The sequence below is a fragment of the Scylla paramamosain genome, chromosome 12 (genome assembly GCF_035594125.1).
Source record: "Scylla paramamosain isolate STU-SP2022 chromosome 12, ASM3559412v1, whole genome shotgun sequence".
NCBI lineage: Eukaryota > Metazoa > Arthropoda > Malacostraca > Decapoda > Portunidae > Scylla > Scylla paramamosain.
Genome location: NC_087162.1, coordinates 1,397,940 through 1,418,385, shown reverse-complemented (window position 1 = coordinate 1,418,385; position 20,446 = coordinate 1,397,940). Strand labels below are relative to the sequence as shown.

Sequence of the window (20,446 nt, the reverse complement as noted above, 5' to 3'; positions counted from 1 at the left end):
AGGTAAGACATTCATGGTGTTGATTTCCTGTGGTAAATGTTTTTTTTTCTTTTCCAAGGACACAACTTTATTAGACTTTTTTTTTATTTCTATATATATTTCAATATTTTTGGAAATAATAACTTAACATATAGCATATAATATGGAGGCTGTATTTCACCTGCTAATTTTGAGGGTAATTCTTATAGTTGGCGCCCGTTACTTTTCGCTTTCTCTCACGAAGACACCTGGCTAAGGCTCTCTGTCGTTCTCTCTCATGGGTACACTAAGATATCTAGCCACGGGTCGGTTGATCTCACAAATTTTACACATTTTCATTTTTATCTCTGTTATATTTTCGCACTTTGTAACTTCGGAATTGGGTGTATACCTTAAAGGAACATTGCTACTATATCATTTGTATAATCATGTTAAAAAAAAGTAAGCTAATATATGTACGAATTCGGCTTTTTTTCCTTTCAAAGTCCACCAGATAAAATATTTAAAAGTGAAAGGATTACTCCAAACCACCTTAGAGGGCTGGGAAACCATCCATCGTAGTTTCACAATAGGGAGGCACCAAACAGTATTTCGCATAAGACCCCCAGAAGGCTAGAAACGGCTCTCTCTCTCTCTCTCTCTCTCTCTCTCTCTCTCTCTCTCTCTCTCTCTCTCTCTCACTGATGGTGCAGAAGTATTATTAAATTATCACTACAATCATTAAAAATCCTCGAAACCCGCAATAACTTCCATCAGTCTGGATCTAAGACACCGACACAGAGATTTTATTCCCAGCGAATTATTAGTTACAAAGAGAACAAACACACCGCCTTGATGAAATATGTTCAGTGACAAACTGAGGGGTATCCGTGTTGGGATATAATAATAATAACAGAAATTGTATTGTGATTCGAACCACCACTTCAGGGATGCATGCTTTCAGTCAGACACTTCAGGATCACTGGAGATTCAATTTGAGTCGGGGTGGTTTCGAGTAGAAGCGTGAACATCCTGAACACGGCGAGTACAACAGAATACCAGTTTGGGACTATCAACTTTTGTGCACACATTCTACCTGGTGCATCCACATACTAGGTAACAGGATTTCTGGGATCCATCGAGGAAAGGTTGAATTTCACTTCCGACAGGAATTTTAGCAGATGCATGCAACGAGAAACTATACGAGTATTAGAAAGAGAACTGGAACAATGGCACCTTATTACTTGCATCTGTTGTCATAGATGGAATGGCTTCATGTCCCCTATACCATAAAGAGTTCACCTGCTAACGCATTAAACTTTGATATATATCTGTGGTTCATGGTGTTCATCGTGTGGTGATAAGAAGGAAACCTTTAGGTCCTGTCCACACGAGCATACAGTGGGTGGCAGACTTTTTCCGTAACCATATAAAATCTGCAGACAGATATGACGTTGTCTGCACGGTGGCGTCTGTCTGGTCAGTGTATGTCTGGATGCAGCCGAATGAAGGTTATCTGACAACGTACTAGTGTTAGTGTTTGGTAGCGGTGCGATTATTTTATCTTGGTACGATGAAAGACAGGAAGCATGCAGCACTGTGTTGCGGAGTAGCAATAGCCATGTGCGTGAAAAAGATCAGAACAAAAAGACTGGCATTCCGGGTCCTTACAACTTCCAAATCTTGACACTTTGTTGATATACATGTAAATGCTATTTTTGTGGGTGTTCGTGATTATATATGGCCCCTCTCTCCCACGCTCAACCCTACGCCCGTTCGGTTGTCCCTGTATGTTGTGAACTTTAAGTAGTATTTCAGTTTCGCATGCGAGCCCACAATATCGTGATTCACAGTAAGGTTTGCTAGTCATCCGTAGCTTCGTCCGTATGTATACTGCTTATATATTGCAGGTTTATCAGTAGGCCTATGTATTAACTGCAATATATATACTCGTATATATATATATATATATATATATATATATATATATATATATATATATATATATATATATATATATATATATATATATATATATATATATATATATATATATATATATATATATATATATATATATATATATATATATATATATATATATATATATATATATATAATGTTTTGCTCTCATATAAACATTTCTAATCGGATTCCAAAAGTAACCTTTGTTTTGCTGTCCGTTTCTTTGTTTTGCAGTTCTTTTCTTGGCTTTGCTGTGTTTTTCTGCTTTGCTATCCTTTTCTTCTACTGTCACCTTAGTAGTCCTACGTCAGGTCATCTCGTGAGGGCCGCAAAGTGTGTTGTGGCCTGTGCATCTATGTAACTTTATATAACCTTGGTTTGTATCGATTTTCTGGCAGCGGAATCATTCCACGGATCATAGGCAGTGTCTGGTGTATTTGCTTGATCTGTATCACGAGGTTTGTCTGCAGACAGAAGTAGTGTGTCTGTCACCGACGACATTTTTTGGTTGTGTCTGCAACAAGGTGTATGCTCGTATGTACGGGCCTTAAAGATGTTCCTACCACGGCACTGGGATACACATATCTGGTGGCTAGATGTTCGGGTTACTCTGAGGTTAGCAGTTTTGTAGAGGGAAGAGAGAAACAAGAAACAACCCCTAAGGGCCGTGTGTGTGTGTGTGTGTTTGTGTGTGTGTGTGTGTGTGTGTGTGTGTGTGTGTGTGTGTGTGTGTGTGTGTGTGTGTGTGTGTGTGTGTGTGTGTGTCCAGTCATTCCTATCAATCTTCTTTTAAAGCTCTATTGACACTGCACCAGCATCTTAATTACTGAATATTTCAGTCATCTACCACTCCGTCTAAAAAACAATTTTACAGAGTTTTACAGGAAATAATAATATCTAAAGTGGAATGGCATATGTGACAAATTTTATGAGATTTTTCATGAAATAGGTTACTGAAGTTCGTGACAAAGACGTTGATATATTATAGATAAGATCAGACATTTTACTTTACTGCAAAATGATAAATATAAGATATTTGACTCCTTATCAAATGATAAAAGTATGACATCGTATTTATATATGCTTTGAAGGTTCATTAATTCATTTAAATTATTTATTAAAGTGCGCATGGCAATGTATATATATATATATATATATATATATATATATATATATATATATATATATATATATATATATATATATATATATATATATATATATATATATATATATATAATATTGTGCTGTCTTGCTGCAATGCAAGATTTGTTTTGATTACGGAGTGCGATCTTATATTACTTGACATTGCCCGTTTTACGCAGTTGTGTACTCTCGGCGCCATATTGACCACAACGATGTGAAACATTATTATAAACTACTTAGAGAACAATTCTGGACAGTAAAGATATGAAGACATTAGATACAACTACAGTCTGCCTCAGAGTGCGTGGAAACAACACAGTAAATGTTAGGCGCGAGAAGCTGCAGTGAGAGTCGAGAGAGGCCTTGATCTCGCACATCCATGAGCCCACCAGTCTGGCACTTGTCTTGCGTGAGGACATATGCACCTCAGTGAGTGAAGCATTACAATGAGTTAGTCTCCTTATTCTACATTCCAATATAAGCAAGGTAAGAAGATAATTCTAGTGTATATACTGTATATCACTGTATTAATGGGAATATAAGCACGAGTACGTTATTCATTCATTGACGCAACACAGACTGAAACTTGGTGAGACACTAGAAAGGGTAGTGACCTTTTACTTTTCTTTAATTCATCAATGACAATTGGTGGTCTACATTATATAACGATGAGCTGCGGAGAGAGAGAGAGAGAGAGAGAGAGAGAGAGAGAGAGAGAGAGAGAGAGAGAGAGAGAGAGAGAGAGAGAGAGAGAGAGAGAGAGAGAGAGAGAGTTGTTGGGTAACAGGGGAAGCGTTGCCAAGTACGATGGCGCATGAAACAAAATTAGTGTATACTTTAAACTGATAAGAATGCGTGCGGCATAATGAGTGACTTTTTGACATCAGACCAGATTTTTTTTTTTTTTACTCGCGCTTGGGAACGAACCCGCGCGCGCGCGCGCATTCACACACACACACACACACACACACACACACACACACACACACACACACACACACACACACACACACACACACACAAACCTAACAAAAATATTTTTAGTAGTGCTTAATTTTCATTCAGTTCATTATGGTCATGTTAATTAAATAATTGTTCGTATATGTAATGATTTCTTCTCTATTCGATATTTGTAATCTACAACGCAAATGTTTATAGTTAACTCCAGATTATTCTCTTGACAATCCAATGAACTGCAGTCTATAAATATAGCCCATGTATAGCAAATTTATGTCTATTTGCCTGCTTGCCTCAAAGTCTAAATGTATGATTGATTTCTGTGAATAACTTTTCTTAAATACGGGATGTAACACGAGTTTGTGTTGATATTGCCAGAGGTGAAAGTACGTGTTATTCCAAGTCGAAAATGTTCAATGCACATATGTAGTTTGAGGGTTTGTTTAGCCGTGGTATGAAATTCAATTGTGGGCTGACGACAGACGCAACGGCCGAGCCGGGGAGGTATGTTCCTGTACAACCAGTACCATGTAATGGTTATCTGTTCCTACACAACCATTATCACGTAATTATACTTTCACAACACTATCAAGGTTAACACAATATATATATATATATATATATATATATATATATATATATATATATATATATATATATATATATATATATATATATATATATATATATATATATATATATATACACACTAGAACAAAGAATATGCATTACATGTTGAATGACGATTCCTGAACTCAACGGTTCATAGAGGAGACCCTCACTTCCACACCAAAGCGTCACATGACTGACCACACAAGATAACAGCCACTCTCCCATCGCCACACACAATCGGCACTCGTAGCGTTGTTGTATAACTGACAATACATTTCTTACGCTTTAGACGTGACAAGCTATAGGGAAATTACATACCCGTCTTCTTTCAAGGTGTAGCAGAGACCTCTCACTACGGTCAAGATGTTCAGGGTGACAGTGGAGCCGGCAGTGTTTCTCTACTGTGCCTCCTACGTGGTGCAGCTCAGCGTGCTTCAAGATTTTATTTTCATGAAGTTGTGCCGAGAGCACTATTCGCAAGAGGTATGCCATAATAGAACACAGTGGTAATGAATATAATAAATGCCCGTGAATATGGGAAGTTAAGAGCTCCGTCTTGGGTGCAACTACAGGTGTGTGTTGGGAGGTGGAAGGAGGATTCGGTGATAGATGTTGCGTGGGTGGAAAACAAGGCAGTGAACTACGTGATGTGGTTGAGTGTAATCACAAGCATCCTTTCTGTCATCATGGCCCAGTTCTTCGGCGTGGCGCTTGACAGGTAATGTTTGCCCCTTCATGGCCTTTATCCTCTGTGAGTCGAGGTAAAGCCTGTAGTACATTTTCGTTTGGCAGATTATGAAGAGCTATTTTTAGTTCAAGAAATAAGATCAGAACTGCATTAGTACCTGTTTGGTAATATGAAATTACTCTTCGTCTCCTTTCGTTTTAATTTCACTTAGCATTATGTATTCCAGCAGGTTAATGGTAAAATATGTAGCTAGAGCCTTTTTGTCTTGAAATTTACAATATCTCTTGCCATATGGCCAAATGATTTTCAGCCATTACTTTCATAACCACAAAAAAAAGTCATAGATAATTATGTAGCACTAGACGAGGTTAACTTTTATGAAAAGAGACAGTTTAGTATTTGACACGGCTCTCAAATACCCGCACGAATGAGGTCAAGATCTGGGTGAGGACTTGTAGGTCATCTCACTGCCACTGAATAAATCTGTGTCACCAGTAATATATGAACGCGGAACAAAGAGCACATTGTGTTTAAAAAGTTGGGTCGTTCGGCACTGGTGATCGTTCAGCTATCTTAATAGTATTACACTGCTTTTCTGCGGAAAAGTATGTTCGTAATAAACTTCTGTATATGACATAACTTATCTGTTTTATCAGACATTGATATACGAATATTATTAAGAAGTGTTTCATAACTTTGGTGCTGTTTAGTATATGTGGTTGCCTTATTAAGCGAGAATCTGAGCCTACTACTCCTGAATATTAACATATTTACACTAAGTACATAAGTACTTAGCTGCTAACTTCATGCGATTACGAGGAGACAGCAGCAGGAGTGGCAGAATGAGTCACGAGGAGACACAGGCAGGAGCTTCATAGCATTGTTATCATACGACTCAGTCACTGATATCACTGTTTGTTACATCAGTCTTGCGGACCACCTCTGTACCCGGTGCCAGTACACCATGTCATCAGAAATCTTACGGCTGTATTCAGTAAATTCTGAACAGAATCGCTTTACAGCTTCGCGGTAGTGTCATGCACATTGGCCGTCCAGAAAGAGTGACAAGAGTGATAATATTGTATAATAATCGTATAATATTGTATAATATTGTATAATAATCCATATCGAATTTTATTTTTATTTTATTTTATTTTATTTTATTTTATTTTACTACAATGCTTGGATCAAGGGAAGGCTACCTCGATTTTCTTCAAGGGTGGTATGATATCTTTATCTCCATGGACAAGCTATGGCTTGCTACACAGCACTTGAGAGTGAGTGAGTGTGTGTGTGTGTGTGTGTGTAAGTGTGTGTGTGTGTGTGTGTGTGTGTGTGTGTGTGTGTGTGTGTGTGCGTGCGTGCGTGCGTGCGTGCGTGTGCGCGCGCGCGGAAACAAAACACACACACACACACACACACACACAAAGAAGAATTGGGATTATTATAAAAAAAATAATAATACAATAAGTTATAATATCTGCTTTTTAGAGACTGGAAAGGGGAGTAGGTTACAAAAACCTTACTGAATTCAAAAGGAAACACGAGTTTACCTCAAATTCCGTAACCCTACACAAAAAGCTATGTATACACAGCTCCTTCTCTCGGTATACAAATGCGTCTCATTGCAGGTATTCACCGAAAGTGGTGATGACAGCCCCCTTCATGGGATTCCTGGCGCAGCACCTGGTGTGCGTGGTGGTGGCGGCCCTGCCATCCCTGCCGCTGGCCGTGATGTATGTTGGGGCCACGCTGAACGGAATATCGGGAGGTTATCCATTATTTAAGGTGAATGACGGCGACAATTCACGATGGTAGGATGATAAACCATATTCGATTTTGTTGTTGTGCAACCTTTCAATTAAGCTTAACTGAGAGCTAAGTATACTCATAGTAACCTGAATTTTCATGATAATGGCAAGTTTTTCTCTAATACGAGTACAATGACATAACCTCAGTGTCATATCATTGAGGGGTGTGTGTGTGTGTGTGTTTGTGTGTGTATGCAGTCTGCTGTGAGCAGCTACGTGGTGAGGACAGCGTCCCCTGAGGAGCGGACCTTCCGGCTGTCGATGGTGGAAGGGACGGTGTTCCTGGGCGGCGCGGTGGGGCCCTTCACCCTCAAGCAAGTCGTAACCTCCACCACCACTGGCCACGACTACTTGTTTCTTGGCAGGTGAATGATCAGTCTTACTTACAGAAGCACTCGAATAAATCTGACTGCAAATGTGGATTGTCAGTATTATTGAAGACAAACACAATAAATGTATAATAATATCTGTTATTGCCGTATGTATTCTGAAACTCCGAGGTTTGGTATTTACTAAGGGACGGAAACTGACATGTGTTCCTTCGCATCTGTGAATATGATCTGCTTTTACATTTCTCTGAAGATAAACGCGATTCCTTAAGAACCTCGTCGATTATTTTACGTAAAAATAATACAAAGAAATCTATCCATGTGATGATGGCTGCAAAGTTTTGTCGTCTTCAACATACAGTGAGATGTCGTTGGCGGTGGCCTTGCTCTACATTGTTTTCATCCTGCCGGACTCCCATTCGACATCTCAGGAGAATGCTGAGCTTCCTCCAGAGCACAGCGGTACCGCACTCTGTACTCAGGTCAAAACAGTTCTGCAAAACTTTAGCGGCTCTGTTTCCACCGTGCTGCGCCACAGGCCGGCTGGGAAACGCACTTCAGTTCTCCTCCTGATATTAGCAGACTTTTTCATAGCCATCGTCTACTCCGGTGAGCGACAACGGGCACAGCTCTCACATAGATGGGTGCTCTGCTACTTATAGAAGTCTATTTTGCGAGGAAACTATTCAAATTTGCTGGGCATTAAGACTGAAATGCATGATTTCCAGTAATTAACACTTCCTCAGCTATTTGACATGTTTTCCCTCATAACTAACTCTGAGACATTTCTTCTTGCTCTGCTGACACCTGCAAACATTACACTGGCTAGAAATTACCTATTACTTTAATTCTTTTCATCGCTTTTGGTGCTGTGAAATATTGCATATCGAAGTGTAAGGGTTAATTCTCAAATTTACAATTAGATCTTTAGAATTCAATACTTGATGTTCTTAATGCTATTACTTTGATTTTCTAATTAGCTTCTTAAATGTTTTTATTTATTCATTTAAATATATTTCAGCTGAGTTTGACCTGTTGTATATGTACATGCACAACTACCTTGGGTTTACCTTGGGGCAGTATTCCCTCTACCTGGTCATCAAGAACTTGGTGAATGGCATATCCCTGTTGGGCGTGTTACCATTGCTGCGCCTTGTATTTGATATCAGCGATGCTTCACTTGGCATACTGGGAGGGACATCGCGGGTGGTGGCCTTCACCATGCTGGCGCTCAACACTTCCCACACCCTCACCTACATAGGTCAGTGACTACCACGTGGAAGACTGACATCACTGAAAGCCTATTGATTGTCACTATATTAAATGCCTGTATTAACAGCGTCGATATTAACCACGTTATACCTCTGTTACTAACAGTGCCATTCTTGGACGTGTTCGGGCAGTACTTGTTTGTGGTGCTGAGGTCTTCCTTGTGTGGTCTTGTCAAGCGGGAAGAGCAAGGTGAGTGTCCCAATTTGGACAAGAAACAGCCAATGAAAGGCAGATTTCGACAATTATTATAAAATAATGTACATAAAAATTGAATAGAGCACTTGTTTTTATCTAACTGAAAATTATGTTTGCAGTGTGTTCATCCTTTAAACTTTTTGCTACGAATAGTGAGTGGCAACCTGCAGTGGATAAGTCACGTCTTCCTCCTCATTTCGCAGGGCGTGTGTTGACAGTACTGTCGTCGCTGGCACAGATGTCTATGTTAGTCGGATCCCTTTTGTTTGATAATGTGTATCCTGCCTTGGTGTTGCTGGCACATCCTGGATACACTTTCCTCGTGGCCGCCACCACCATGGCCACCGCAACTACGATATTCATGTAAGTGTCCTTCTTAAAAGTGAAACTATTCCGATGATATATGCAACAGTCTTTTGATATAGCAGATTACGTACAGTGTATTGGAAGTCGTCATATTTAGTAAGTGTTAAAATATAATTACTTTTTTTGTCAGATGCATCCGTTGTTGTCGGGCAAAAGAAGGTACCTGTGAAGAGACGCAACCGATTCTACGGTGAAGAAACTTATAAATAGGTAGACAGATTAACAAACACTTCTACAGGCATCTTAATTAATGTGAGGGCAGATCAATTATGATGATGACCACTCAGATTTACAGAAGCAACGATAGCTTAAATAAACTTAATCCGGGAGAGTCTCATTTACCGTCATAAAATGGTACAAAGAATTAAAAAAAAAAAAAAAAAAAAAAAAAAAAAAAAAAAATATATATATATATATATATATATATATATATATATATATATATATATATATATATATATATATATATATATATATATATATATATATATATATATATATATATATATATATATATATATATATGGTATAATTAAGGATGTGACTGATGTATAGTGCAAATAATATGTTACTTTTGTATCTTTTGTACCTAAGATATTCTGTCGGTTTAGGAACCAAGTCACAAAGTGGTGACAGCCAAGCTCAAATAATTAGTTTTACTGAATACTTTACATATGTAATAGAATACCAAAGATTTATGTTAATTGGGTATGTGAGAAATGTGAAGTGTAGTTTTTTGACAAGTTGCTAATTATTTTGACAGATGAATATAAAATCATGACAAAAATGTTTCTTTTAAGGAAAATTACCACTTATTGTGAAATGATAGGAAAGTCTGCTTTGAAAGATTAGCCAAATCTTTGACTGCACCAAGAAGAATCGCTACGTGCTTGACGCCACACTGGCTAGGATGAAGAACAAATGTAGTTAATTAAACAAAAATAAAGGTACTATTGTGTACAATAGTTGCTACTGCACCTTTTTTGGCTGGGCTAGTGGCTAGTATATGTGGCAGGAGTGTCTGGGGTTTAAAGATAAATTAATCCTTTAAGATTAATACCATGCAGGAATTAAGGTAGTTGCTCTCTCTCTCTCTCTCTCTCTCTCTCTCTCTCTCTCTCTCTCTCTCTCTCTCTCTCTCTCTCTCTCTCTCTCTCTCTCTCTCTCTCTCTCTCTCTCTCTCTCTCTCTCTCTCTCTGTGTGTGATGTGTGTGTGTGTGTGTGTAAAGCCTGTATTCAAAACGCTCTGCTCTCTCACCAGTACTATTTTCAAAGGCCACAAAGATGATAGGCCGGGCACTCAAGAGTGTTTCTCCTGTTAATAATGTGGAAATTTTGTTACTCTGTCACTGGAACCGTAAAAACGCCATTAAAACTTGTGCGACTTTATCTAGAGCCTTTTGAAAGTAGTCGAGGTGCAGCGCAGGGGTGTTGCAGAATATGGTCCTAAAAGCGAGCGTTGTTATAATCATGGTGTAGCTATACTAATTCTGCCACTATTACTACTACTACTGTTACTACTACTACTAAAATTACTCCTATTAATACTACCATTGATATTTATATAACAACCTATACCCTTATCTACTACTACTACTATTACTACTACTACTACTACTACTACTACCGCCAAATCATTAACACCACCATTCCTTTACTACTATAAGCCAATACAACTGAAGGGAAAATAGTCATCAATGAATAAGTACAATTATGGAAAAGTCAGGCAAGAAATCACGAGAGAGAGAGAGAGAGAGAGAGAGAGAGAGAGAGAGAGAGAGAGAGACAGATAGAGAGAGAGAGAGAGAGAGAGAGAGAGAGATAGAGAGAGAGAGAGAGAGAGAGAGAGAGAGAGAGACTGCAGTTATCTTTATCGCTGTATTAATCGGTGTTCATCCAAAGGATTTGTGTTTTTATAATATTGCTACTACATATACTAGCCCAGCCAAACAAGTTGTAGTCGCAACAATTGTATACTATAGTACAATGAATAAAAACAATATTAAGCATTCGTGAACGTGTAACACCCCACAAGGTCCTCATCTGGAACGCTCATTCAAACAAATGTTAACATTCTAATAAAAAAGGTTACCCCATACCGAGTCTCATTTACGGAGAATATTTCATAAAATCTGTTGCAGCGTACGTATTTCATTTGACTTAGTTGTCACTGTCGCTTATAAAATCAATGACAACACTGCACGACAGATATAAGACACTAAGACACAGTTCCATACATTAATATAGCTACAAGTGGTGAAGATTGCACGTCATTTAGATTTCTGAAGTGTTTGTACGAAAATAATACGTCTTAACACACAAAAACGGATTCACATAAACAACTTAGTAGACGATTCTGGACAGTAAAGGTTCGAAGGCATCAAGAAGAAATACAATCTGCCTCAGAGTGCGTGGAGACGACACAGAAAATGTCAGGAGCGAGGAGCTGCATTGGGAATCAAAAGAGGCCTTGATCTCACACATCCGAGAGCCCACCAGTCTAGCACTAGTTTTGCTCGAGGAAAGAAGCCCCGCAGTGAGTGAAGCATTTCAATGAATTAGTCCCGTCATTCTACAATCCAATGTAAGCAAGGTAAGAAGATCATTTTAATGTATATACTGTATTGTTATGCATTAATGGAGATATTAGTACGAGGACTTTATTCATTCTTATAAGTGAGGCACACACTGAAACTCAGCAACAGACAGCAGAAAGGTCCTTCTATTTCTCTAGGGTTTTTTATTTTATTTATTAGTGACAATGGATATTTTCATTATATAAAGAGAGAGACAGAGAGAGAGAGAGAGAGAGAGAGAGAGAGAGAGAGAGAGAGAGAGAGAGAGAGAGAGAGAGAGAGAGAGAGAGAGAGGTGGGGTTTAGGGGTAAACAGGAAAAGCGTTGTCAAGCGCGACAGTACATGAAACAAAATTAATATATAATTTAAAGATAAAACTGATAAGAGTGCATCTGTAATATAAATTTCATGAGATTTTTTAATTTTACGGACGCGCTTGGGAACGAACACACACACACACACACACACACACACACACACACACACACACACACACACACACACGTAACAAATGAATGCTTAGTAGAGCTTAGTATTCATTCAGTTAATTATAGTCATGTCGTTTATTAAATAAATGTAATGTTTTGTTTTATATTCGATTTTTTTTTATTCTATAACGCAAATGTTTATAATAAACTCCAGATGATTCTCTTGACAGACCCATGAACTGCAGTCTATACATATAGCCCATGCATAATAAAATTTATCTGTTTATTTGTCTGTCTGTCTGTATGTTTAAATGTATGATTAATTTCTGCGAATAACTTTTCTTAAATACGGGGTGTAACACGAGTTTGTGCTGATATTGCCAGAGGTGAAAGTACGTGTTATTCCAAGTCGAAAATGTTCAATGCACATATGTAGTTTGAGGGTTTGTTTAGCCGTGGTATGCAATTCAAATGTGGTCAGACGACAGACGCAACGGCCGGGCAGGGCGGGTATCCATGGCGGAGTGTGCTGATCTGATGTCCTTTGGTGAAACTGTGAACTATTCAGACACGATTTCTAAAATCAAACAATTCATGTTTATTCATTAAACAGATGCATGATACATTAATGCTGCTCTGTTCCTGCACCACCATCACCTCATACAAAATTATACTTCAACAACACTTCAATATTTCAATAACAAAAATTATAACAAAAATAAAAATAAAAATGACAAAAAAAATAAAGAATATGCATTACATGTTGACAGACGACTCCTGAACTCGAGTGGTGCATAGATAAGTCGATATAGACCCTCATTTCCACACCGAAGAGTCACATGACTGACCACACAAGATAACAGCCACTCTCCCACCGCCACTCTCCCACCGCCACATATAATCGGCACTCGTAACGTTGTTCTATAACTGACCATACATTTCTTACGCTTTAGACGCGACAAGCTATAGGGAAACCACATACCAGACTTCTTTCAAGCTGTAGCAGAGACCTCCCACTAAGGTCAAGATGTTCAGGGTGACAGTGGAGCCGGCAGTGTTTCTCTACTGTGTCTCCCAGGTGGTGCAGCTCAGCGTGCTTCAAGATTTTATTTTCACGAAGTTGTGCCGGGAACAGTATTCGCAAGAGGTATGCCATAATAGAACACAGTGATTATGAATATAAGAAGTGCTCGTGAATATGGGAAGTTATGAGGAGTCTTGGGTGCAACTACAGGTGTGTGTTGCGAGGTGGAAGGAAGGCTCGGTGACAGATGTTGCGTGGGTGGAAAACAAGGCAGTGAACTACGTGATGTGGCTGAGTGTAATCACAAGCATCCTTTCTGTCATCATGGCCCAGTTCTTCGGTGTGGCGCTTGACAGGTAATGTTTGCCCCTTCATCACCTTTAACCTCTGGGAGTCTAGTAAAGCCTGTAGTACATTTTCTTCCATTTAGTTTGGCAGATTGTGAAAAACTATTTTTAGTTCAAGAAACAAGATCAGAACTGCTACACAAAAGCTATGTATATACAAGTCCTTCTCTCGGCATACCAAAGGCGTCTCATTGCAGGTATTCACCCAAAGTGGTGATGACAGCCCCCTTCATGGGGTTCCTGGCGCAGCACCTGGTGTGCGTGGTGGTGGCGGCCCTGCCATCCCTGCCGCTGGCCGTGATGTATGTCGGGGCCACGCTGAACGGACTATCGGGAGGTTATCCATTATTTAAGGTGAATGACGGCGATAATAATAAACCATATTCGATTTTGTTGTTTTGCAATCTTTCAGTTATGCATAACTGAGAGCTAAGTATACTCATAGTAACCTGAATTCTCATGATAATGGCAAGTTTTTCTCTAATACGAGTACAGTGGCATAACCTCAGTGTAATATCAATGAGGTGTGTGTGTGTGTGTGTGTGTGTGTGTGTGTGTGTGTGTGGACAGTCTGCTGTAAGCAGCTACGTGGTGAGGACAGCGTCCCCTGAGGAGCGGACCTTCCGGCTGTCGGTGGTGGAAGGGACGGTGTTCCTGGGTGGCGCGGTTGGGCCCTTCACCCTCAATCAAGTCGTAACCTCCACCACCACTGGCCACGACTACTTGTTTCTTGGCAGGTGAATGATCAGTCTTACTTACAGAAACACTCGAATAAATCTGATTGCAAATGTGGATTGTCAGTATTATTGAAGACAAACACAACAATTGTATAATAATATCTGTTATTGCTGTATGTATTCTGGAACTCCGAGGTTTGGTATTTACTAAGAGACGGAAACTGACATGTGTTCCTTCGCATCTGTGAATATGATCTGCTTTTACATTTCTCTGAAGATAAACGCGATTCCTTAAGAACCTCGTCGATTATTTTACATAAAAATAATACAAAGAAACCTATTCATGTGATGATGGCTGCAAAGTTTTGTCGTCTTCAACATACAGTGAGATGTCGTTGGCGGTGGCCTTGCTCTACATTGTTTTCATCCTGCCGGACTCCCATTCGACATCTCAGGAGAATGCTGAGCTTCCTCCAGAGCACAGCGGTACTGCACTCTGTACTCAGGTCAAAACAGTTCTGCAAAACTTTAGCGGCTCTGTTTCCACCGTGCTGCGCCACAGGCCGGCTGGGAAACGCACTTCAGTTCTCCTCCTGATATTAGCAGACTTTTTCATAGCCATTGCCTACTCCGGTGAGCGACAACGGGCACAGCTCTCGCATAGATGGGTGCTCTACTACTTATAGAAGTCTATTTTGCGAGGAAACTATTCAAATTTGCTGGGCATTAAGACTGAAATGCATGATTTCCAGTAATTAACACTTCCTCAGCTATTTGATATATTTTCCGTCATAACTAACTACTCTGAGATATTTCTTCTTGTTTTACTGACACCTGTAAGCCTTATACAGGCTAGAAACTGCCAAGTCTATTACTTTAATTCCCTCTTGTTTTCTTTGATTTTAGTGTTGTGAATTATTGCATATCGTAGTGAAAGAGTTAAATCTCAAGCTTATTGTTAGATTTCTATAACCCAATACTTGAGGTTCTTAATGCTATTACTTTGATTTTTTAAATAGCTTCTTAAATGTCTTTATTTATTCATTTAAATATATTTCAGCTGAATCTGACCTGCGGTATATATACATGCACAACTATCTTGGGTTTACCTTGGGGCAGTATTCCCTCTACCTGGTCATCAAGAACTTGGTGAATGGCATATCCCTGTTGGGCGTGTTACCAGTGCTGCGCCTTGTATTTGATATCAGCGATGCTTCACTTGGCATACTGGGAGGGACATCGCGGGTGGTGGCCTTCACCATGCTGGCGCTCAACACTTCCCACACCCTCACCTACATAGGTCAGTGACTACCATGTGGAAGACTAACATCACTGAAAACCTATTGATTGTCACTATATTAAATGTATGTATTAACAGCGTCGATATTAACCACGTTGTACCTCTGTTACTAACAGTGCCATTCTTGGACGTGTTCGGGCAGTACTTGTTTGTGGTGCTGAGGTCATCCTTGTGTGGCCTTGTCAAGCGGGAAGAGCAAGGTGAGTGTCCCAATTTGGACAAGAAACAGTAGATTTCGATAATTATTGCAAAATAATGTACTTAAAAGTGACTAAAACACTTGTTTTTATCTAGCTGGAGATTATGTTTGCAGTGTGTTCATCATTTAAACTCTGCTACGAACAGTGAGTGGCAACCTGCAGTGGATAAGTCACGTCTTCCTCCTCATTTCGCAGGGCGTGTGTTGACAGTACTGTCGTCGCTGGCACAGATGTCTATGTTAGTCGGATCCCTTTTGTTTGATAATGTGTATCCTGCCTTGGTGTTGCTGGCACATCCTGGGTACACTTTCCTCGTGGCCGCCACCACCATGGCCACCGCAACTACGATATTCATGTAAGTGTCCTTCTTAAAAGTGAAACTATTCCGATGATATATACAACAGTCTTTTGATATAGCAGATTACGTACAGTGTATTGGAAGTCGTTATATTTAGTGTTAAAATGTAATTACTTTTTTTGTCAGATGCATCCGTTGTTGTCGGGCAAAAGAAGGTACTTGTGAAGAGACGCAACCGATTCTACGGTGAGAAAATATATAAATAGGTAGACAGATTAACAGGCGCTTGTCTAGGCATCTTAATAAGAGGGTAGATCAATTGGAGTCCCCGTCTGCTGAGGGGACCACAGATGTCTCCAGGTCGGACTGCTCTTCTGGCTGTAAGTGTCTTGACACATCACTCAAGTTTTCATTAACTTCTGCAATATTCGCGGTTTTAGATCTAATTTTCAGTCTGTTGAACACCAGCTTTCCTTTACTAAACCTCATCTTCTTCTCCTCACTGAAACGAAGGTGTCTGATGCAACTGACAGTAATCCCTTTTCTATTCCCTCCTACTTTCTCTATCCTCATTTTCAGTCCAAAGCTGGATGTTGCATCTATGTGCGCAATTGCCTAACCTACTTTCGTGCCCACGCTCTTGAATCTTCCGATTTTTCTACCATATGGGTACGACTATAGAGTCATTCTCAAACTAAATTTATCTGTTCTGTATATCTCTCACCTAACTCATCTGATTGTAAGAAATTCTTTTACTACTTGACTTCCAAAGTGGAACACATTCTGACTCTCTTCCCTTTTGAGGAGATCTCTATTCTTGGAGACTTCAGTGTTCACCACCAGCTTTGTCTTTCCTCTCCCTTCACTGACCATCCAGGTGAACTAGACTTTAACTTTCCTATCCTCCACGACTTAAAGCAATTGACACAACACCCTACTCGTATTCCTGACCGTCTTGGAGATACACCCAACATTCTTGACCTTTTCCTAACCTCTAATCCTTCTGCTTATGCCGTTACCTTATCTACTCCGTTGGGCTACTCCGATCATAATCTCATATCTGTATCTTGTCTTATCATTTCAATCCCTCCTCAGAATCCCCCTAAGCGGAGGTGCCTCTGGCGTTTATCTCTGCTAATAGGGAGGACCTGAAGAGGTATTTTGCTGATTTTCCTTGGAATGACTACTGCTTCTGTATCAGAGGCCCGTCTCTGTGTGCCGAGCACTTAACAAAGGTGATAGCATTTGGCACGGAGGCGTACATTCTTCACTCTTTTTTCTCGACCTTCCAAACCTTGGTTTAACACAGCCTGTTCTCGTGCTATACATGATAGAGAGGTGGACCACAAAAGGTACTTGAGGCTTCCATCATCAGAATCTCATGGCCTTTATATTTCTGCCCTCAACCATGCCAAGTCTGTTCTTCAACTAGCCAAAAACTTCTTTATTAATAGAAAGTATCAAAATCTTTCAAGATCTAACCCCACTCATAACTTCTGGCACCTAGCCAAAAACATCTCCAGTAATTTTGCTTCTTCTTCTTTCCCTCCTTTATTTCAACCAAATGACACCACTCCTATCACATCCATCTCTAAAGCTGAACTCTTCCCTCAAACCTTTGCTGAAAAACTCTACCTTGGATTATTCAGGGCTTGTTCCTCCCTCTCCTTCACCTTCTGACTATTTCATGCTACCTATTAAAATTCTTCGCAATGATGTTTTTCATGCCCTCACTGGCCTAAACTCTCGCAAGGCTTATGGACCAGATGGGGTTCCTCCTATTGTTCTCCGAAACTGCGCCTCCTTAGACATATCAAAAGCTTTTGATAGAGTCTGGCACAAAGCTTTGATTTCCAAACTACCTTCCTATGGCTTCTATCCTTCTCTCTGTAACTTCATCTCGTTTTCTTTCTGCCTGTTCTATTGGTGCTGTGGTATACGGTCACTGTTCTTCTCCTAAATCTATTAACAGTGGTCTTCCTCAGGATTCTGTCTTGTCACCCATTCTCTTGCTATTATTTGTCAATGATCTTCTAAACCAGACTTCTCGTCCTATCCACTCCTACGCAGCACTTTTTCACGTCTTTTCATAGAAGTCCAACCCTTCAGGAAGTAAACAGTTCACGCAGGGAAGCCACAGAGTGCCTGACTTCTGATCTCTCTAAAATTTCTGATTGGGGCAGAGCAAATGCCTCAAAAACTTAATTCCTCCATCTGTCATCTCGACACAATCTTTCACACAACTATCTCCTCTTCTTCAATGACACTCAACTGTCCTTCTCTTCTACACTGAACATCCTCGGATTGTCTTTTACTTATATTCTAAACTGGAAACTTCACATCTCATCGCTAGCTAAAACAGCTTCTGTGAAGTTAGGCCTTCTGAAACGTCTACGCCCGTTTTCTCACCCTTCCAGCTGCTAACTCAGTACAGGGGCCTTATCTTTCCATGTGCGGAGTATGCTTTACATGTTTGGGGCGGTTCCACTCATACCGCTCCTTTAGACAGGGTGGAATCAAAAGGTTTTCATCTCATCAACTCCTCTCCTGTAACTGACTGTCTTCAACTTTTATCTCATCACCGCAATGTTGCATCTCTTGCTATCTTCTGTTATTTTCATGCTAACTGCTCTTCCGATCTTGATAACTGCATGCCTCCCCTCCTCCCGTGGCCTCACTGTACAAGACTTTCTTCTTTCTCTTACCCCAATTCTGACCGCCTCTCTAATGCAAGAGTTAACCAGTATTCTCGGTCTTTCATCCCTTTCCCTAGTAAACTTTGGAACTCCCTGCCTGCTTCTGTATTTCCACCTTCCTATGACTTGAATTTCTTCAAGAGTGAGGTTTCAAGACACTTGTCCTTCAATTTTTGACTACCGCTTTGAATCCTATTCGAGGGCCGGCATCTCAGTGGACCTTTTTTATTGATTGGATTATGTTGTCCTTGGCCGGTGTCCCTCCTACATAAGAAAAAAAAAAATCATGATGATGACCATTAATACTTACAGAAGTAGCGACAGTTCCAATAAACTTCTTTCTCCAGAGTTTCAAAGAGTTAGTATTTCCTGAACAATTATGCATGATCAAAGATACTTTACATACGTAATATGATACCAAAGATTTATGTTAATTAGGTGTGTGAGAAATACGGAGTGTTATTTTGGCAGATAAATATAAAATCATATAAATTTTTTGTTTTTGTTTTTAAGGAAAATTACCACTTGTTGGGAAAGTCTGTTTTGACAGATAGTGTTGGTAATTTAGCCAAAACCTTGGCCTCAGCTGGAAAAATATCTACGAGCTAGACGCCACGCTGGCAAGGATGAAAAACAAACATAATTAATGTAACAAAGATGAAGGTACAATGGATGAAACTAATATTAAGCATCCGTGTACGTGTAACACCCCACAAGGTCTTCATGTGGAACGCTCATTCAAGTAAACAAAAGTTAACATTCTAATAAAAAGGTGACCCATACCGAGTCTTATTTGTGGAGGATACTTCAAAACATGTGCTGCAGCGTACGTAATTCATTTGATTTATTTGTCACTGTCGTTGATAAAATCAATGACAACACTACACGAAAGATATATGCACTAACATATAGTTCTATACATTAATATAGGTACACGTAGTGAAGATTATACGTCATATAGATTTTTTAAGTGTTTGTACGAAAATAATACGTATTAACACACAACACCGGATACTGAAAGTCACCGAGGCCAATGATGCGCGAGGAAAGGAACGAAAACAACACTGGATTCCCCAACAGATACTCAATCGTTCACTCTGCATAATCGCCTGATAATACAGACTTCACACACTTTCAAACAAGCCTCCTTAAAAAAAAAAAATAAATAAATAAATAAATAAATAAAAATAAATAAAAAATAAAGAATGCTTTGACTTGAGTGCTTAAAGAATATCTTTTATTATTTATTAATCAATAAAAGTAGGAATATTTTACCGCACTGTGAGGTTCTTTTCGAAGTGTCTCAAATAGTTATTGTACTTTTCTAATTGCTTCCACCAGAGAAGCAGCCGCTTCCTTGCTGTTCTCCAGATGCCTTAAGACTGGAGAATTTTGACATTTTGTCATGCTATTTTTTTTTTTTTTATGTCAAGGACTGGCCATAGGCACACAGAGAGTAAAGAAAAAGCTGCAACATTACAACAGATAGCGAAAGATTTAAAAAATCTATTAAAGGAGCAGAATCGATAGCACACACACACACACACACACACACACACACACACACACACACACACACACACACACACACACGGACCGGA

At 39.5% G+C, this 20,446-nt stretch overlaps 2 protein-coding genes across 5 annotated transcripts; both read left to right on the top strand.

Moving 5' to 3' along the window:
• The first annotated feature begins 980 nt into the window (after positions 1-980).
• On the top strand, positions 981-9,678 carry LOC135105503 (solute carrier family 46 member 2-like). Of its 3 annotated transcripts, none has more exons than XM_064013639.1 (10): positions 981-1,074; positions 4,972-5,121; positions 5,211-5,356; positions 6,958-7,114; positions 7,336-7,502; positions 7,828-8,075; positions 8,488-8,727; positions 8,844-8,927; positions 9,137-9,296; positions 9,430-9,678. In XM_064013639.1, the coding sequence occupies exons 2-10, from the start codon at positions 5,002-5,004 to the stop codon at positions 9,491-9,493; spliced, it is 1,386 nt and encodes a 461-aa protein (XP_063869709.1). In that variant the 5' UTR covers positions 981-1,074; positions 4,972-5,001; the 3' UTR covers positions 9,494-9,678. The 3 variants fall into 3 exon arrangements, with proteins under 3 accessions (XP_063869709.1, XP_063869708.1, XP_063869710.1); XM_064013638.1 differs by lacking the exon at positions 981-1,074 and adding an exon at positions 3,257-3,555; XM_064013640.1 differs by lacking the exon at positions 981-1,074 and having other exon boundaries at positions 4,858-5,121; positions 5,186-5,356; positions 9,430-9,677.
• A 3,460-nt stretch (positions 9,679-13,138) lies between these two features.
• Positions 13,139-20,397, top strand: LOC135105500 (proton-coupled folate transporter-like). 2 transcript variants are annotated; one of them, XM_064013635.1, is made up of 9 exons: positions 13,139-13,450; positions 13,538-13,683; positions 13,872-14,028; positions 14,245-14,411; positions 14,737-14,837; positions 15,412-15,651; positions 15,768-15,851; positions 16,047-16,206; positions 16,336-20,397. In XM_064013635.1, exons 1-9 carry the CDS (start codon positions 13,331-13,333, stop codon positions 16,397-16,399), a joined length of 1,239 nt encoding a protein of 412 aa, XP_063869705.1. In that variant the 5' UTR covers positions 13,139-13,330; the 3' UTR covers positions 16,400-20,397. The 2 variants fall into 2 exon arrangements, with proteins under 2 accessions (XP_063869705.1, XP_063869704.1); XM_064013634.1 differs by having other exon boundaries at positions 14,737-14,984.
• Positions 20,398-20,446: the final 49 nt, after the last annotated feature.

Coding starts and splice junctions, on each gene's coding strand:
- LOC135105503 (XM_064013639.1), top strand. CDS start 5,002: ATGTTCAGGGTGACAGTGGAGCCGGCAGTGTTTCTCTACTGTGCCTCC. Junction 8,728..8,843: donor CCACACCCTCACCTACATAG/GTCAGTGACTAC, acceptor TGTTACTAACAG/TGCCATTCTTGGACGTGTTC. Junction 9,297..9,429: donor ACCGCAACTACGATATTCAT/GTAAGTGTCCTT, acceptor TTTTTTTGTCAG/ATGCATCCGTTGTTGTCGGG.
- LOC135105500 (XM_064013634.1), top strand. CDS start 13,331: ATGTTCAGGGTGACAGTGGAGCCGGCAGTGTTTCTCTACTGTGTCTCC. Junction 14,985..15,411: donor CATAGCCATTGCCTACTCCG/GTGAGCGACAAC, acceptor AATATATTTCAG/CTGAATCTGACCTGCGGTAT. Junction 15,852..16,046: donor TGTCAAGCGGGAAGAGCAAG/GTGAGTGTCCCA, acceptor CTCATTTCGCAG/GGCGTGTGTTGACAGTACTG.